Here is a 16136-nt window from a genome sequence, read left to right as displayed (position 1 = left end):
CTCCTCCCCCTCCTCCTCCTCCTCCTCCTTCTCCTCCTCCTCCTCCTTATTATTATTGTTATTATTATTCAATAATAATGTGGAGGACATGGTTCAAGAATCACCACTATGGGGTTTTGTCTATTTAAAATTTCTGCCAGAGGAAAATGGTTGGATGTGATATTTGTCTTCAATTGCACTGAGTTACATTTGAGCAAGAATGAACATATTTCCATTTGTGTAGTCACCATTTGTATTCCTTTTTTGTTGTTGTTCCCTGTTGGATTATCCCCTGGTTCCTTTGATATAGCAAGTGGACACTGTAGATTTTTATTTATTCATAGTAGGGTGTTTGGGCACATGTGGATTTTAAGTATGCTCATGTAAAATTTCATTCACCAAATTCTTGAAGGCCTTCTGTGGTCTTCATAGTGGTGAAGAGATTCAGGGTACCCCAGACTACTTTAGTTCAACCGCTCAAGAGCTCACACTGGCCAGGCACTGGTGGCTCACATTTATAGATACTTAGGATCTGAAGATCACAGCTCCAAACCAGTCAGGACAGGAAAGTCTATAAGACTCTTCTGTCCAATTAACCACTAGAGTGGAGTTCAAAGTGGAAAAATACTAGTCTTAGCAGTACCAGTCCTGAGTTCAAGGTGGTTATGGGCAACCACCACCACCAACAACAAATACACACAGGTTCTGAATACAAGCTGTAGAATGAAACCTACCTATTAATAGTACACCTATCCTTATCAGTTTGCTTAGTTGTGTAAATTCTTTTCTTCACATATACACTCAAGATTTACTGAATTAAAATATCAACTATTTAGTTCCTGAATCTGTGTGCCAACGATTTGGTCTTGGCACACTGGATGGTTCTAATTTTGACTGGACTCAAACTTATATTTCTGGCTGAGCTGCCAGTAACTTAGTAGCTCTTGCATCTGGAAGTTGGTTGGCTACCAGCAGGGTCAATGAAGGTGATTGGCTAATTTTTTTCACCATTCAATAGATGCCTGAGCTTGTTCATTTGTAAGTTAGAAAGGATTTTAGTTGAGAGACAGTGTATGTGTCAGGAGAGCTCTTGTAATTGCACATTACATTGTCCAAAGTGAATCCTGAGTCAAGCATTAGGGAAAATAGAGCCTATTTCTTTTTAAGATAACTATACATTTGATGCAAAGAGTATAGACCTAGGGAGCAGCTGTAGAATTAGTGCTATTTTTTGCTGAAAAAACATCGTGTAGAGCCTTCATAGTTTGGATGTGAGATTTAATCACCATATTCTTGAAAATGTAACCAAGTAAATAGAGTGGTAATCATCATTCCTTATCAAAGGACAATCCGTACATGATTTAAAGTGAAGAGACATGATTTCCATTTTTTAAAATTAAAGTCATGCTAGCTAGATTATTTCATCTCTCTCCGTGTCTAGATCACTATTCCTAAAATACGAGTTTGCACAGAATGCGTACAAAATCTCCTTCCGACTTTAATGGATTATAGTATGTAAGCTAGATGTCAACTTTCAGACATAATAAGATAACAATTAGAACTTTCTGTTTAAACCAATAGACTTTTTGACTTTGGTTTTTTGTTATTTTTGTGCACAATATATAATTGAATATCTATTAGTATGATGTTAGTTAGTGGTTGACTCCCCAGGAAAGATTAAGGGGCAGAGGGGAAATCAGTAAACAGAATGAAACCCAAAGGCAAAACAAAGAATAGCTTTGATTTGTGTCAACTTAAAGAATGAAATGGCACAGAAATGATTTTGGAAAATTCCAAACTGGGATCCACAATCCGATGAGTAGAATTACAGGGTCCAGTGCATTATATTGGGCCAGGGAAGGATGCTGAAATGATACCTTTTAAATGAACTGGCTCTTCTACTGAGATCTGTGATTGTCCTAATTTAGTTAGAAGAAGACAAATCCTTCCTTTATTCACTTCACCTTTGCTGATTATTTTCAAACGTCCATTTCACATCACTGCTACCTTCTTGCATTTAGGCTAACAAATACAAGTAGTATATACTTAGTTTATCCTAAACTTTTACTTAATCATTCTAAACTAAGTGGCCTTCATAATTCTCAAAATTTGGGGTTGACTCTAAAAAGGTAGCCATTTGTCTGTATAAATGCAGCCTGATTAACTTATTTTTATTATTGATCAGACACTACCATGTTCTGCTTTCTTCTAGGTTAATCTTGAAATCCATAAGTGTATCATTTGTGATACTATACTAATTCCTCAATAACTCTTATAAATACCTCCACCAACATTTATAATTGCAAACAGGAGAATCTGTTGGTTTATTTTAAATTCTTAAAGGTTCATATTGAAGTAAGGAGGCTGAGTCTAAGTAACTTCTTACAGCCACCCTGGTATCTCTTGCTGGGCAGAGGGAGTTCTACACCCAGTACTAAAAAGCCTAGAGGCCATTCATTGAATGCAGCTGCCTGCCATGCTCAAGGTGAGCTAGGAGGGCTCTGCTTTAGAGAAATGTAGATGGCATAACCTTAGGAAAGCTTTGCATAGAGAATGCTTTGATTCTGCCTTGCTTATCTCCCTAAATGCCTTGAAGCACCCACCTCTGAGTAGACTCTAAGATTTCCCTATGTGGAAGGTTGGGGGCATATCTTCCCTACATGAAAGAGTTCTACTGATACATGAGCTTGTACCTGAGTGTGTCCATATAAGGTCTGCTTTTGTTGAGGTTTGGTCTCTGACCCAAGCATGTGGTTGTTGTAGTTAAAACCTTAGTGCAAGCTCTGTTCTGGGTTGCTGGTCACTGAGACAAGAGTCTACCATGCAGTCACTGGCTTTTCTTTTAATAAAGACTCCAAGATTCGACCTCTCAAAATGAGGCTTCTCCATTTTCTCATTGTACAACAACATGTATAGTTTTTGTTGTTTGGTTTTGTTCTTGGACAAGAAGTTACTATGTTTCTCAGGCTGTCCTAATCTTCTAAGATCAAGTAAGGTCAAGTAATCTTTTTGCCCAGAATTCTTTTTTTTTTTTTTTTTTGGGTCCGGTAGTGGGGCCTGAACTCTGGGCCTGGGCGCTGTCCCTCAGCTCTTCAGCTCAAGGCTAGCGCTCTACCACTTGAGCCACAGCGCCACCTCCGGCTTTTTTTCTTTTTTCTTTTGCTTATGTGGTGCTGAGGCATTGAACCCAGGGCCTCAGGCATGCAAGGCAAGCGCTCTACCACTGAGCCAACTTCCCAGCCCCTTTGCCCAGAATTCTATGTAATAGTTATTACTGTACTGCTATGGCCAACTAACATGAATGATGTCGAACTTCTTATATTATACATAGCCATAACTCCCTAATTGTATTATTATTAGCATTTTGTTTGGGCAGTACTGGGGTTTGAACCCAGAACTTTGGACTACTGGGCAGATGTGATAGTACTTGAGCCACACCTCCAGCCTTTTATGCTCTGGGCATTTTGTGAGCTAGAATCTTACTCTTTAGCAAAAGTGATCCTTGACTGCAGTCCTCCTATTCGTACTGCCCACAGAAAGCAGAACAGCAAGCACATGTCCTTATTCAGAATTTTTTCTGTTGTGAGGGTATCTTTTGAATATTTTTGCCTGGGCTGGCCTGGAACCACATCCTTCTGTTTAGTCGGAATGACAAGGTACCATACTGCCTTGTCCAGCTATTGGTTGAGTTGGGGTCTTGCAAACTTTTTCCCAGGCTGGTCTAGAACCATGATACTCCTCAATTCTGCCTCTCAAGTAGATAGGATTATAGATATAAGCCATGGAGAATATTTCAAAACCATTCATTGAGTTTTTATAACATAATTTTATATAAAAATATGTTTCCTTTTACAATTGATTAAAGCTACACTTAGAGCCAATTTAGTTTCTCTACTTTAATGATAAGGAGAAAAAGCCAGAGAGTTGCATAGATACCCAACATGTATCATCCACCTAGGATGTGTATCGAACTTCTTGATTTTTTTTAAATTCTAAAATATTTTAGTTGATAATCTCATTAAAAATTACCATTCAAGGACATATATTGACTCATTTATCTCTCCCAGAAAACTAAAAGGTTAGCATCTTTCTTAGTTTAATTTAGATGTAAAAACAATTTTTTAATGCTGTGAGTTTATTGATGAACTTATTTATCTTGAGTAAGAGTCTTGGTCACATTTCCATTCTCATTTTTTTTCTTAACCAAGTAAGGAGAGAGAAAAATCCCAAGGACCCTTTAAATATTCAAATGCAGTGTTGAGGGTATAACTTGGGGAAAGGACTTGCTTAGCATGTTTGAGGTCCTGGGTTCAATCCTCAGCACTGAAATTCAAATGAATAGCAGTAGATTCTAATTACTATGGTCAATAATTTAAAAACATTTAACAATAATCTTATAACTTATGTTTTATTTTTATAGCAATAAGTTCAGAGATAGTAAAGAATGACTCAGAAAATGACCAAGATGTCCGCCATGTTAGTCTAGGACTTTTCTTCTAGTGAAAGTAAAGGGAGCAAATGGAGAAAAGCAGTCACATGCTTACCACCTCTCTGACTGTTCACTGATCTTCAATCCTCTAGCACATCATAGTTATTCTTAGTGTTCAGTGAATACACCAATGAATGTTTCTCTGGCCAGGACATGCCCCAGTGTAAATACCTGCCTTATTTTTAAATTGCCAGTACAATAATGTGTTTGATCTCTGGTACACATATAGTTCAAATGCATTATCAAAGAATTCTTTGTAGAAAGAGAAACAAACAATATATGATGAAAACCCAGAGGTGCTGCTTTAGTACCAAAGGAGATATTTCTTCTTTAAAGGTAGTAAAAGGGGGAAGGAAAGTACATTGGGCTCAGTGTGAGTATTCTATACTTTTTGTCCATTTTCCCAAATTATCCCACTCAGAAGAAATGCCATAATGGACAGATATCTTTCCCCACAATTTGATCCCTTTGATTTAGTATCAGGAAATTTTTCTCTTCTGTAGAAACCATTTTCTGTCTCTGAAATGACTAAACCAAGTGAAATTTAGCACAGTGTTGAGAATAAGCATGAAATTATACTCTCCTGGGGCTTTTCTTCTGACTCCTTAAAAGGTTTGGAACATTTTATCTAGGAGACTTGTCATGAGTGGTAAACAAATAAGCAAAGTAATTGAACTGTGTCTGTTCCTTTGGGAAAGAAAAAGTACAAAGCATACAAAAAAGTTAAAATTAAATCTTGTTTTCAGAATTCTCAGTTTACCATGTACCTCTGGCTTATTTTCTAGAATGTTAGTTCATCTTTGCTTCTTTGCTACCTTTGCTAGACCGTTTACTTCCATGACATGATTGAATAACTTTTTAATAAATCCTGTCTGCTAATAACTACACCAAAAGCAAGTGTTCCAACTCTTGGCTGCATTCATAAGTGTTTTATCCAATGTGTGGGAAAAAATCACTCTTCATAGTCATATTTTCACATCTCATGCAATACAAAAATCAAAGTTCATCTTACTTGGAGATAATCAGAGAAATCAGAGGGGATATTTTTGGTGTGTCAGGATTCTCTTGGTTGTAAGAAATAGAAACCATGTTGGAGTAACTTGAGCACAAATATATACTAGAAAAATGCACCAGAGATAAAAAGTTCACTGTTTAATTCAGGAGAATGTATTAGAGAGAAACAGAGAGATGGGGGAGAGAAGGAGAGGGATAGGGAGAGAGAGGGGAGAGAGAGATGGGACCAGAACCCAATCTATAGCACTTTCTATAGATCACAACTGTTTGTTGTCTCTGTCACACTCTGCTGTTTTTCTCTGTATAATACTGGTATTCTTTTGCATAGCAGCAGAAAGGCTTTCCCTTGTTGACAAGTGTGGACATAAAGATTTATTTCTTTCTCTATTAAAACATATAGGAAAAATCTTAAGCAATGTCTTAGGATCATATAATTGGCTAAACTTACAACCTTAGAAGAGATACCTGTGGCTAGAAGCCAGGCTATGACTGACCCAACCTATGACTTCTTCCAGTGTGTGTGTGTGTGTGTGTGTGTGTGTGTGTGTGTGTGTGTGTGTGTGTGTGTGTGTGTGTGCATGCCTCCTAACAACATCAGTGGTGAATACTATTAAAGAAGTCACATTATTATTTGTTCTACCTCCTAGAGCTTAAAGTAGATAGAGTTTAAATGAAAACAGCAAATGTTTGAGTTGAACTACAGTTAAGAGTGATGAATTTTTTAAATAGGATGGACAGAATGTTACAGGAAAGGGTCTGCAATGGAGGAGAGATGAAGAGAAACTAAACACAATAGAAGAATAGTTAATGTTTGTCATATTAATTAAACACAGATTCTTTGAGATTTTAGAAAAACACTATTTCCATTAGTTAAACACAAAAGTCACATTTGGAGGGGGAGAAAAAGCCACATGTGGATTTCATATTAAAGCATTTCTTCCTACAGGAGGAAAAAACAAAAAACAAAAACCTTAGCTTACCATACTTTTTAGAAGTATTTCCAATAAGACAGACCCACCGCTTGGATGTGAAATTCCATGGAACACACTGGAGGAACACACTGAGGTTGGAGTCAGTGTAGTTTTGAAACTTATAAAAATAATTCCTTTGCAGTCATTTTGCAAGCATCTGTTTTGGATAGAGTCTTGCATTCAGAAAACTATATTACGACAGGGAGGTGGCCAAAGTGATATCCTTGGGGAATATCCTTGGGGATATTTGAGACAATTAGCTAATTAAAAAAAAAAACAAGATCTAGAGTTAGTTGAGCAATGAAAGGGAAGAACTATAAAAGGCTGGTTTCGAAAGGAATGAGACTTGAGCTGGATCTCCAATCTTGTGTCAGAAGCAAAACAGCTGGTCCTGAAGTCCCTATCTACAATCATGGGAGTGATTTGTGTGTGTACTACGTGACATCATGGTATGCATACAAATTCAAGGGGTAGGATAGCATGAGAAACGATGTAGACACAGTTGTATAGGGGCAGAGTGATGAGAACAAACCACTGTCCAGTTTGTAAAGCTATGATGAACGCCAACCAAAGAAAGAAATTTAGAGCCTGAAATATAACAATTTGCAGCATCATGTAAGTTAAGTCTTTGGGGGTCTATGAAGCCTGAAGACTATCTGGGATGGAAGTGAAGGGCCAAAGGTGAGAGAGAAAGTAGGGAAGAAATGTTTACAAAATCAAGATGAGTTCCTGAGCACCTATGATAAAGTCTAGGAGATTTGTCATAGCAGGAGAAAATTTCCCATAGTGTCTGGGTCAATGTATAATGTACCCCAGGGATGGAAGTGAAGGGACGTGCACACGTTTGAGCTGAAGGACAGTGCCTGACAAAAATGGGAAGATGTACTTCCTTGTCTTATAGGAAAGGCGGTTCCCATTCTTACTACAGAAATGTTGAGAGGGAAGATGATGGCAGGCTATCCTTAGCTCAGGAAGTGGGAGATACTGAACTAAAGTGAAGCTCCTAGGAATTGACAGAGGAGTCACTGTGGTCGTTCCTCTTGACCTTGAAAATTAAGGAATGGGAGTTCCATAGGAGCTGGCTCACCACTGGAAACCTGTAAAGAAGTTAAAACTCTCCATTCCCAAACTGTGTGCCAAGGGACCCTTGAGGTACACAGGGAACTCATAGGGCATTATGGGATAGTTTGCATTTCCTTAAAGAAACAAAGCAACACCTTTCAAACTCTATGCAAACTACTACTATAACATTGTTGGAACCTAATTATTTAATAAGTAAAAAAGTCTTTAATTTCTTCTAGCTAATGATGCCATAAGGGGAAAAGCACTGAAAAGCTATGGTATTTCATGATTTAATTCTGACAGTCATCTTCAAGCAGTCTCCTCTGGCTGATTATATAGGCCTTCTGCTGGTCCAAACCTGTTCATGTTTGCTCAGATTTAGTCCACTTGACAGATGATGGCATTAACTTTCATGTGTATTCAAAATGAATATCCATCCTCGATTATAATTCCCTAAGAGAATTCCTTCCTTACCTTCCTTTATTCTCTTAGGTAAGATGATGGTGCTCTTACTGAGGTTTGAACTCAGGGCCTGAATGCTTTCTTTTCTTTCTGGTTTTTTTTTTTTTTGCTACCTCAAATGAGTGCTTTCTTTTCTTTAGGTTTTTTTTTTTTTCCCTCCCAGGTTTGATCGATAGCACTCAAGCCACACCTCCACTTCTGGCTTTTTGCTGGTTTGTGATTTTGTGAGATAAGAATCTCACAAAAGTCTCTCTCAGGTTCACTTCAAACCAGGGTCCTCAAACCTCAGCCTCCTGAGTAGCTAGGGTTATAAATGTGAGCTACTTGCCCCCGGCTTAAGAACATTAAAAAGAAAAACATTTAAAACATAACTGAAAGGTCACAGGGGGAGTGATGAGGGCTGTTTGTCTGGGTCTGTACCCAGCTCTGTCTCACACCACCTCTGTTCCAAGCGGAAGTTATGAGCATAAGGTTCTAAGTGTCAGGTTCTAACAGGGGAAATTGTAGGACAACAATAATAAATGATAACTAGAGGCCAACAATCATCATTCATTGCAGATTAGAACATTTTCATCATAGTCATGTTTATTTAAGCTTCATCTTACCTTCTGGAGAAATAGGAAGAAAAAAATCCCATTTATAATCAAGAAAATGTTTGTTCAGAAAATGTAGGTGGTAGAATGCCCTCCATCAAACTTTTAGTAACTCATGGAGTGGAGGTAGAAACCGAGGTCCATGCAGTAACTGGAATGATAATCTAATTTGCTTTAATTAAAAAGAGATAACATGGGAGAGAGTGAGGGAAAGAATGACACTGTCCAAAAAAAGAGGTATGCTTTACCTGACTTACATACTGTAATTGTAACCCTTCTGTACACCATCTTTATAATAACAATAAAAAAATTTGAAAGGAGATAGCAAGAAAAGATTTCCTATTAATATCACATGCCTGGATAATAAAATGAGTTGAATATTGCATCCCCCCTTGGCACTGTGAGATGGCTAGAAATTTGTCCTCCTGTCAATGTGTCATTGGAGTTTTTCTAACTACGCGTGCTTTGCTTTGGGGTAGTAAAGATATAGAGAGGAGATTCTGTTTATGATCTTGTAAAAGTAACCAAGTGGCATTTTCTTTGCTTTAGCTTATTCAGAAATTGACAGATGTTGCTGAAGAATGTCAGAACAACCAATTAAAGAAGCTCAAAGAAATCTGTGAGAAGTAAGCCTTTATTCTCATTACCTATGTCCCATAGGTAAAAATATGAAGCACAAATTGCCATTTGATCTTCTGGTTTTGTTTTTTGTTTTTGTTTTTGTTTTCTTTTCCATGGGGACTTCAGAGAGAAGAAAGAATTAAAGAAGAAAATGGATAAAAAGAGGCAGGAGAAGATAACAGAAGCGAAATCTAAAGACAAAAGCCAAATGGAAGAGTACGTACAAAGTACTTTACCCTATGTTGTACCTGGGAATTTTTTTTATTCCTTATTAGAGTAATAAGTTCTTTCTCTTCTTGTGCTAGTACTTTGGGGAAAAGGACAGGGGTGCTTGGACTCTGGGCCTCAAGCTCTTGCTTGACTATTTCACTCAGGGGTGGTGTTATACCACTTGAGCCATGCCTCTACTTCAATCTTCTTTGGGTGAATTCCAGACAAGCGTCTGTGGCATTGACTGCCTGTGATTCCCCAGCTCTCAGACTTCAGAATATCAATGATTACTGGCAGGAGCCACCAGGGCCAGAGGAGAGTAACAAGTTCTTAATCAAAATAGCCTTTGAAGAAGTTTCTCCTTTAATTAACCTTTCAAAGGATCGCCTTTGTAAGACTTTTACCGTGAACTTTCCAACAACAGGCGGTTCAATAGAGGAATAAGAGGCACCCTGAGTGTTTTAGATAAAACTGAAGAACTTCCCTGGGGAGATGATTAGATTCTCCCTTCTCAAAAGATTTGGCAAATTTCAGAGCATTTAATGAAAATAGAGCCTGTGCTTGGGATAGAATCTGTTCTTTGTCCAGAGACAGGCAAATTGTACCTTCTTTGCAACAGTAATGAGAAGGCTAAGAGTTCAAGAAGTGAGATTCCCGATGAGAGGGTGTAACGGTATCATTTACATTGACTTTTAGGGAGAAGACAGAGATGATCCGATCTTACATCCAGGAGGTGGTGCAATATATCAAGAGGGTATGTGAGTTTCTTCTCTCTTTATAAACCAAGTGTGAACTTTTGGAAGAAAAGCTGGAACTGTTGTATCTGTCACCAGCCCCCAGCCAAGTTGTGGTAATCCTCAATCAATATTTCTGTAAGTTTCATAGCAAGGCATTAGAGAGAGAGAGAGAGAGAGAAGAGAGAGATACTAATCTGAAAATAATCACTAAGTTAGGGGTCCAGAAAGATGTTATAAAAAAAAGTTTTTAGTTGTCAACAGTGATAGAGAAAATGACAATTGCCAGAGATAGATAGTCCTATTTTGTCTTAATTTTATGATCTAGCTGGATGCAACAAACACAGGCTCATGCCTGTAGTCCTAGCTACTCAGGAGTCTGGGATCTGAGAATCACAGTTCAAAGCCAGCCATGGATTCCTCTAATTGACCACAAAAAACCTGCAAGCAGAGATGTGGCTCAAGTGGTAGAGTGCCAGCCTTGAGCACAAAAGTTAAGCAAAAGCATCCAGGCCCTGAGTTCAAGGCCTAAAACCTGCACACAAAAAAATTGATAATATAGAAATGCTCAGTATTTACATATTTTAAAAATGTGTCCATTGATAAATTTCTCTACCCAACTGCAAAAATGTGTGCTCTCATATACTTAAAGGGAAATTTTTGGCTAGAATCCCAAACAATTAAAACATATATATATATATGAAAAGTTTTGGTTTTTGTCTGAAAGCATGTCCAAAAGCTTTTAATACTCTTTTCTGAAAATAATCTTTTCTATGACTTTCCTGTAGTTAGAAGAAGCACAAAGTAAAAGGCAAGAAAAACTCGTGGAAAAACACAAAGAGATTCGACAACAGATCCTGGATGAAAAGCCCAAGGTAAATAGAACTGAATAAGTATACCCAATAATTTCATTTTTCTTCTGTTTGGTAGGAATGAAAGCTTTGTGGCTTCTGAAAATATTTTCCACACACACTCAGATCCATTCTCATTTGTGAAACTCATAAACCTTTTTCCATGAGGTTAAAATCCTTTATAGAAATATTTTGCAAGCATTTGTCACCAACCAATTCGCTATAAGACACTCAATATCAAGGTGTGGCTCGGGCACTGGTGTCACCTTCTCAAGTCCACATCTGGACACTTATCTCTTTTCTTACTTCAGCTCTAGCATAGAGCTTAATGTTGTAATGACTAGAGTTTAATGTTGTAATGAAAGATTATAGCCAGAAGAGGGTGCCATGCACCCATATCACCCTAACAAAGTACTCTACCTAAACCAGAAAAAAAAAATTTCTCCCATAATAAGTTTATTGTGGTTGTATTCATATCTTTCAATATATAATTATAGCTCAGTAGCAGAATGAGTATTTAGTATTTATGGAATCAGGTTTTATCCCCAGCAACAATAAAACAAAATAATTATGATCATTGCTTAAGTCGATTGTTTTATGAATATTTAATTGAACTGAATATCTATAAATTAAATATTTTCAGGGTAACAAATAGCATCTTAGTTTTGACCCATCCAGACTATTAATCTGTACATGGAAAAATAGTAAATGTACTTTTTAGTTTTTCTGTCTTTTTAACTGTAGTTTAAAAAATATTTACTCAAAAATCTAAGTATCAACATTAGCTGAGCATGGTAGTACATACCTATAACCCAGAACTTGGGAGTATTAGGCAAGCAGATCTTGAGTTTGAAGCCAGCATAGTCTCAAACAAACAAAACAAAGGCAAAAAAAGTACTGTTACTCAGTGAGATTGATTTTTGAATCTACAAAGGTCAAGTGTTTGTTTTATTTAAGTGTTAGTTTTATTTATATATACGTATATATATATATATATATATATATACCATTTTCCAATTTGCTTGAGATAGATTTCTTTTTACTTATTCCAAATATGTTTGCATAGTTATTTATGCTCTCTTACATTCATTGAACAAGCCATTTTGTTCATCTTCTCATTTCCCACAGTTTTTAGGCTTGGAAATGTGGATTTTCAAGCAAGAATCAATAACTTGTTAGATACATCATTAAAGGTCATGTTTATTTTTTTATTTTTGTCAGTCATGGGGCTTGAACTCTGGGCCTGAGCACTGTTCCTCAGATCTTCAGCTCAAAGTTAGTGCTCTACCACTTGAGCCACAGTGCCACTTCCCACTTTCAGAGTGGTTTATTGGAGATAAGAGTCTCATGGACTTTTTCTGCCCAGGCTGGCTTTGAACTGTGATCCCCAGATTTCAGCCTCCTGAGTAGCTAGGATTACAGACGTGATCCACCAGTGCTTGGCTGTATACACACGCACACACACACACACACACACACACACACACACACAAACATTCTTATCCAGCTTCTCAAGCATATACATAAGTAACATTTTGGGGGGAAATGAATAGTGTCTCCTGATCTCCAGTTGCCTTTACTTTGTTTCCCCTTGGTTTTAGTTACTCATGGCCAACCATGGTCCCAAAATATTAAATGGAAAAAATCTCAGAAATAAACAATTCACAAATTTTAGAACACAGCCCTTTCTGGGTAACGCAATGAACTCTGAACGCTGGCTCACTTCAGCTATCCTGGAAGGGATTCAATCTTCCTCCAGCATAGCCATGTGATCTGTGCTACCCACAGTTAGTCACTTGGCAACTGGCTGTGTTGTAAGCCCCACTAACAAGGCATCACAGTGTTTGCTGAACTCTTCTTGTACTAAATAACAGAGCCCCAGAAGCAGGAGGTAGTGATGGGAGCGAGGCAACAAGGATCCAAAACATGGAAGTTCAGATGGAACCTCTGATCTGGGTAGAAAACAACACAAATAAGTCTGATATTATCCATGGATTCAAACATCCAAGATCAGAAAGTCTTAGATCACATTCCCCATGGATAAGGGGACTCACCGTGTTTTCCATTCAGAGTCTATCTTTCTTAAATTTCAAGAAATCTGTTGATAAGTCCAAAGTAGAGATATTCAGGTATGTACATTTTTCAGTCCATCTTGTCCTGAGTTAAATTTGTCATTACTTTATATCCAATCATTTCTCTGCCAGAGTGCAATCAATTACAATTAAAATTAGCTTAAACCATGAGCATGTTGTACTCAGCTAATTTGGAAACTGAAGCCAGAAAGCCACATGTTCTAAGCCAAGTAGCTTGACCCCCACCACAAAAAATAATAATAAAAGAAAATAAAGCAAATGAAAAAGACAAAGCAAGTTTAAACGGTAAGTAAGTCACATTACAAAGGTATCCTAATTCTAGGGTACCGGTTCCAGTACCTTGACAACCTGGTCAAGAATCTGGGTATTTTCAGGAATTCCATTTCTATTAGAGCTTTTCATTCCTTACGCTGTAAACTCATGAGGTACAGATGGCAAGCCTAAGCTCCAAACCTCATGGTTTTACATAAAGTCATTCAAAGGCAAAAGAGGGCATATCCTTACTTCATAACCCCTTGTTTATGATTGACAGAAAATTCCTTAATTTACTGGAATGGTATCACAATCTCATTCCTGAGCCAATCACAGTGTAGTGAATGTGATTTTCAGGCTTACAGTGGTTAAGATGCATTCACAAAGAGGGTTTATCTTCTCCTCAGTTCCATGGCTGCCGTGTGCCCCAATAAAATTTATGCTTTACCATCAAATATAGAGACTACGTAAGAACTAGATAGGGAATCAACAGTTTGTGCTACAGCCTTATTTACAGCAATTATAACACACATTTAATTTGTCTTCACTCCTCAGAAAAAGAGCTAAATTGTTTCTATGCATTTTTAGTAGTTGTCTCCATTTTTTTTAAAAAACTGTAAGTCAGTCTCAGGAAGTTATTCTTATATCCACTTTGTTGTAGGTGGACTTGAAAAATGTTGGTCCCATGTCAGACTAAGGCATTAATTAAAGATTGGTAGTATGACTTTAACAATGAAATAAAAAATATCTGCTATTCTTGTCAGATCATGTCAAAGGCAACAGTAGCAAGGAAGAATATATGTGTGTGTGTGTGTGTTAGCTTTCCACGCTGTGATAAAATAACTTGAGGTAATCACCTTAAAAAGAAAGAGAGGTTTATTTTGACTTACGTATCAATCCATGGCTGTTTGTCCTTTGGCTTTTGGGCCTGTGGTGGCACAGTGCATCGTGACAGGAGCACCTGGTGGAAGATACATGGCAGCTAAGAAGCAGACACAAAGAAGAGACAAAAGTCCTACTCGCTCCTTCCAGAGCATGCTCCTAATTTCCTCCTACTATGCCCATCTCCCAGAGCTTCAATTCTTCTATATACCCACTAGTGTCTCCTGCTGGGGACAAAGACTTTAATACACGGGCCTAGGAGGGACATTTAAGATCCAAATTATTCAAGGAGCAGTAATGAACAGTAGAGTAGAACAGTAAGACTAGAAATCAAATAGCACTGGCTTTGAAATAATCCCTCTTCACATTCAGTGTTGGAATAGTTTTTGAAATGGTATAGATATGAGGAAAATTAACAAGAGCTGAAACAAAATACAAAGAGAAAAAACTCAAAGAAACCAATCAATCATACCTATAAAACTGGTTTACTGAATTCATTCCCATTCACTCAGAACAATTAGAAGGCAGAGTAGTTTTATAACATCTAGAAATTTATGGAGCATTCCATCACTAAATTTTACATGAAGAACTTGAGTTTAAAATGAAGAACTTACAGCGGGCCACCTTCGTATGAGAGAAGAAAGCAAACCAAACTACTTTCAGAGAGGGTAGAAGACCTTCTCCCTCAATAATTTAACAGATGGGGTATCCTTTTCTAACTAGAAACTGATAATGGCTTTTTTTTTCTTTTTTCTTTTTTTTTTTTTGTCGGTCGTAGGGCTTGAACTCTGGGCCTGGATACTGTCCCTGAGCTCTTCAGCTCAAGGCTAGCCCTCTACCACTTAGAGGCACAATGCCACTTCCGGTTTCCTGGTAGCTTATTGGAGATAAGAGTTTCATGGACTTTCCTGCCTGGGCTGGCTTAGAACTGTGACCCTCAGATCTCAGCCTCCTTAGTAGCTACGATTATAGGCATGAGCCACCGGTGTCTAGCTGTGGCTAAACTTTTACTTACAGTAAAAATGCATCCTTTGTAGCACCACAACTCTTCCATTCTTCAGTTGTTACACCATATTGTTGAATATAATGATTTATTTTCTCTTCATCCACTTACTCCAAAACATGGATGCCTTCAATCTTGTCCTTAAGAGGGAGAACGTTCCTTTTGCATTACTCTTTTTTCCGATGCTACTATTTTGAGCAAGTCTGCATTCCAGACATATCTACATAATTTTCTAAGCCGTTAATAAACCAATGACATTTTGCCCTTAAAAAAAACAGATATAAAATTGTTTTAACAAAAGAAATTTGAAAAATCAATTGGTAAATGCCAACAGTTCTTCCATGGCAGGGAGGAATTCTTCTGGCTAGATTCAGAAGAATATACTTAGGAAGATTAATTCAAGGTTCAACTTTACTAAACCCCTACTCAACAATGAGCTCACAGTCTGAGTCATCACAAGTTCCCAACATTTTTGCCATCTTTCAACAGGATGGTCACAGGAAAATGAACCTCATCAAAACCAGCCTAAAACAAAACCTACACTGGGCCTACATCTTTAGTCCTTTGTCTGTATTTGTTAGGGGAGCAGATCACACAGCCCAATGTGGAAAAGGCTATTTAGATTACAGTATATTGCAACATGCACCACACTCATTTCTTATGTCTCCCCATTCAAAACAGAGATTCAATAAGCCATTCCTTTTGCATGGACTTGTATTTCGGGCCTCAGTCTGACATTAGATCAAGCAGCATTTTGCTACACATAAATCCCACAAAATTTATTAAGGTATGAGCATACCTTCTGAATGCCCAATTCCTTTCCAGTAGTATTCTAAACTCTGGAGAAATATCTGGCCACCTTTCCTGGCAGGAAAGTATTTGACTCAGTCCTTCGGCCTATGTGTTTTCTATTTGGGGCT

The 16136-nt window shown here is 37.6% G+C and overlaps 1 protein-coding gene across 2 annotated transcripts in view; it reads left to right on the top strand.

Annotated features, from left to right (window-relative positions):
* Plcb1 (phospholipase C, beta 1 (phosphoinositide-specific)) overlaps positions 1–16136 on the top strand; it is a 614138-nt gene that overhangs the window by 524152 nt on the left and 73850 nt on the right. For both annotated transcript variants that reach the window (XM_013011003.1, XM_013011004.1), the window contains exons 28-31: positions 9120–9196; positions 9318–9407; positions 10098–10155; positions 10924–11010. In XM_013011003.1, the coding sequence (XP_012866457.1) occupies positions 9120–9196; positions 9318–9407; positions 10098–10155; positions 10924–11010 (312 nt within the window). The remainder of the gene's footprint in view (positions 1–9119; positions 9197–9317; positions 9408–10097; positions 10156–10923; positions 11011–16136) is intronic.

Source organism: Dipodomys ordii, unplaced genomic scaffold, assembly GCF_000151885.1.
Source record: "Dipodomys ordii isolate 6190 unplaced genomic scaffold, Dord_2.0 Scaffold13, whole genome shotgun sequence".
NCBI lineage: Eukaryota > Metazoa > Chordata > Mammalia > Rodentia > Heteromyidae > Dipodomys > Dipodomys ordii.
Note: the sequence above shows the minus strand (reverse complement) of the source record. Positions and strands in the feature narration are given on the sequence as shown.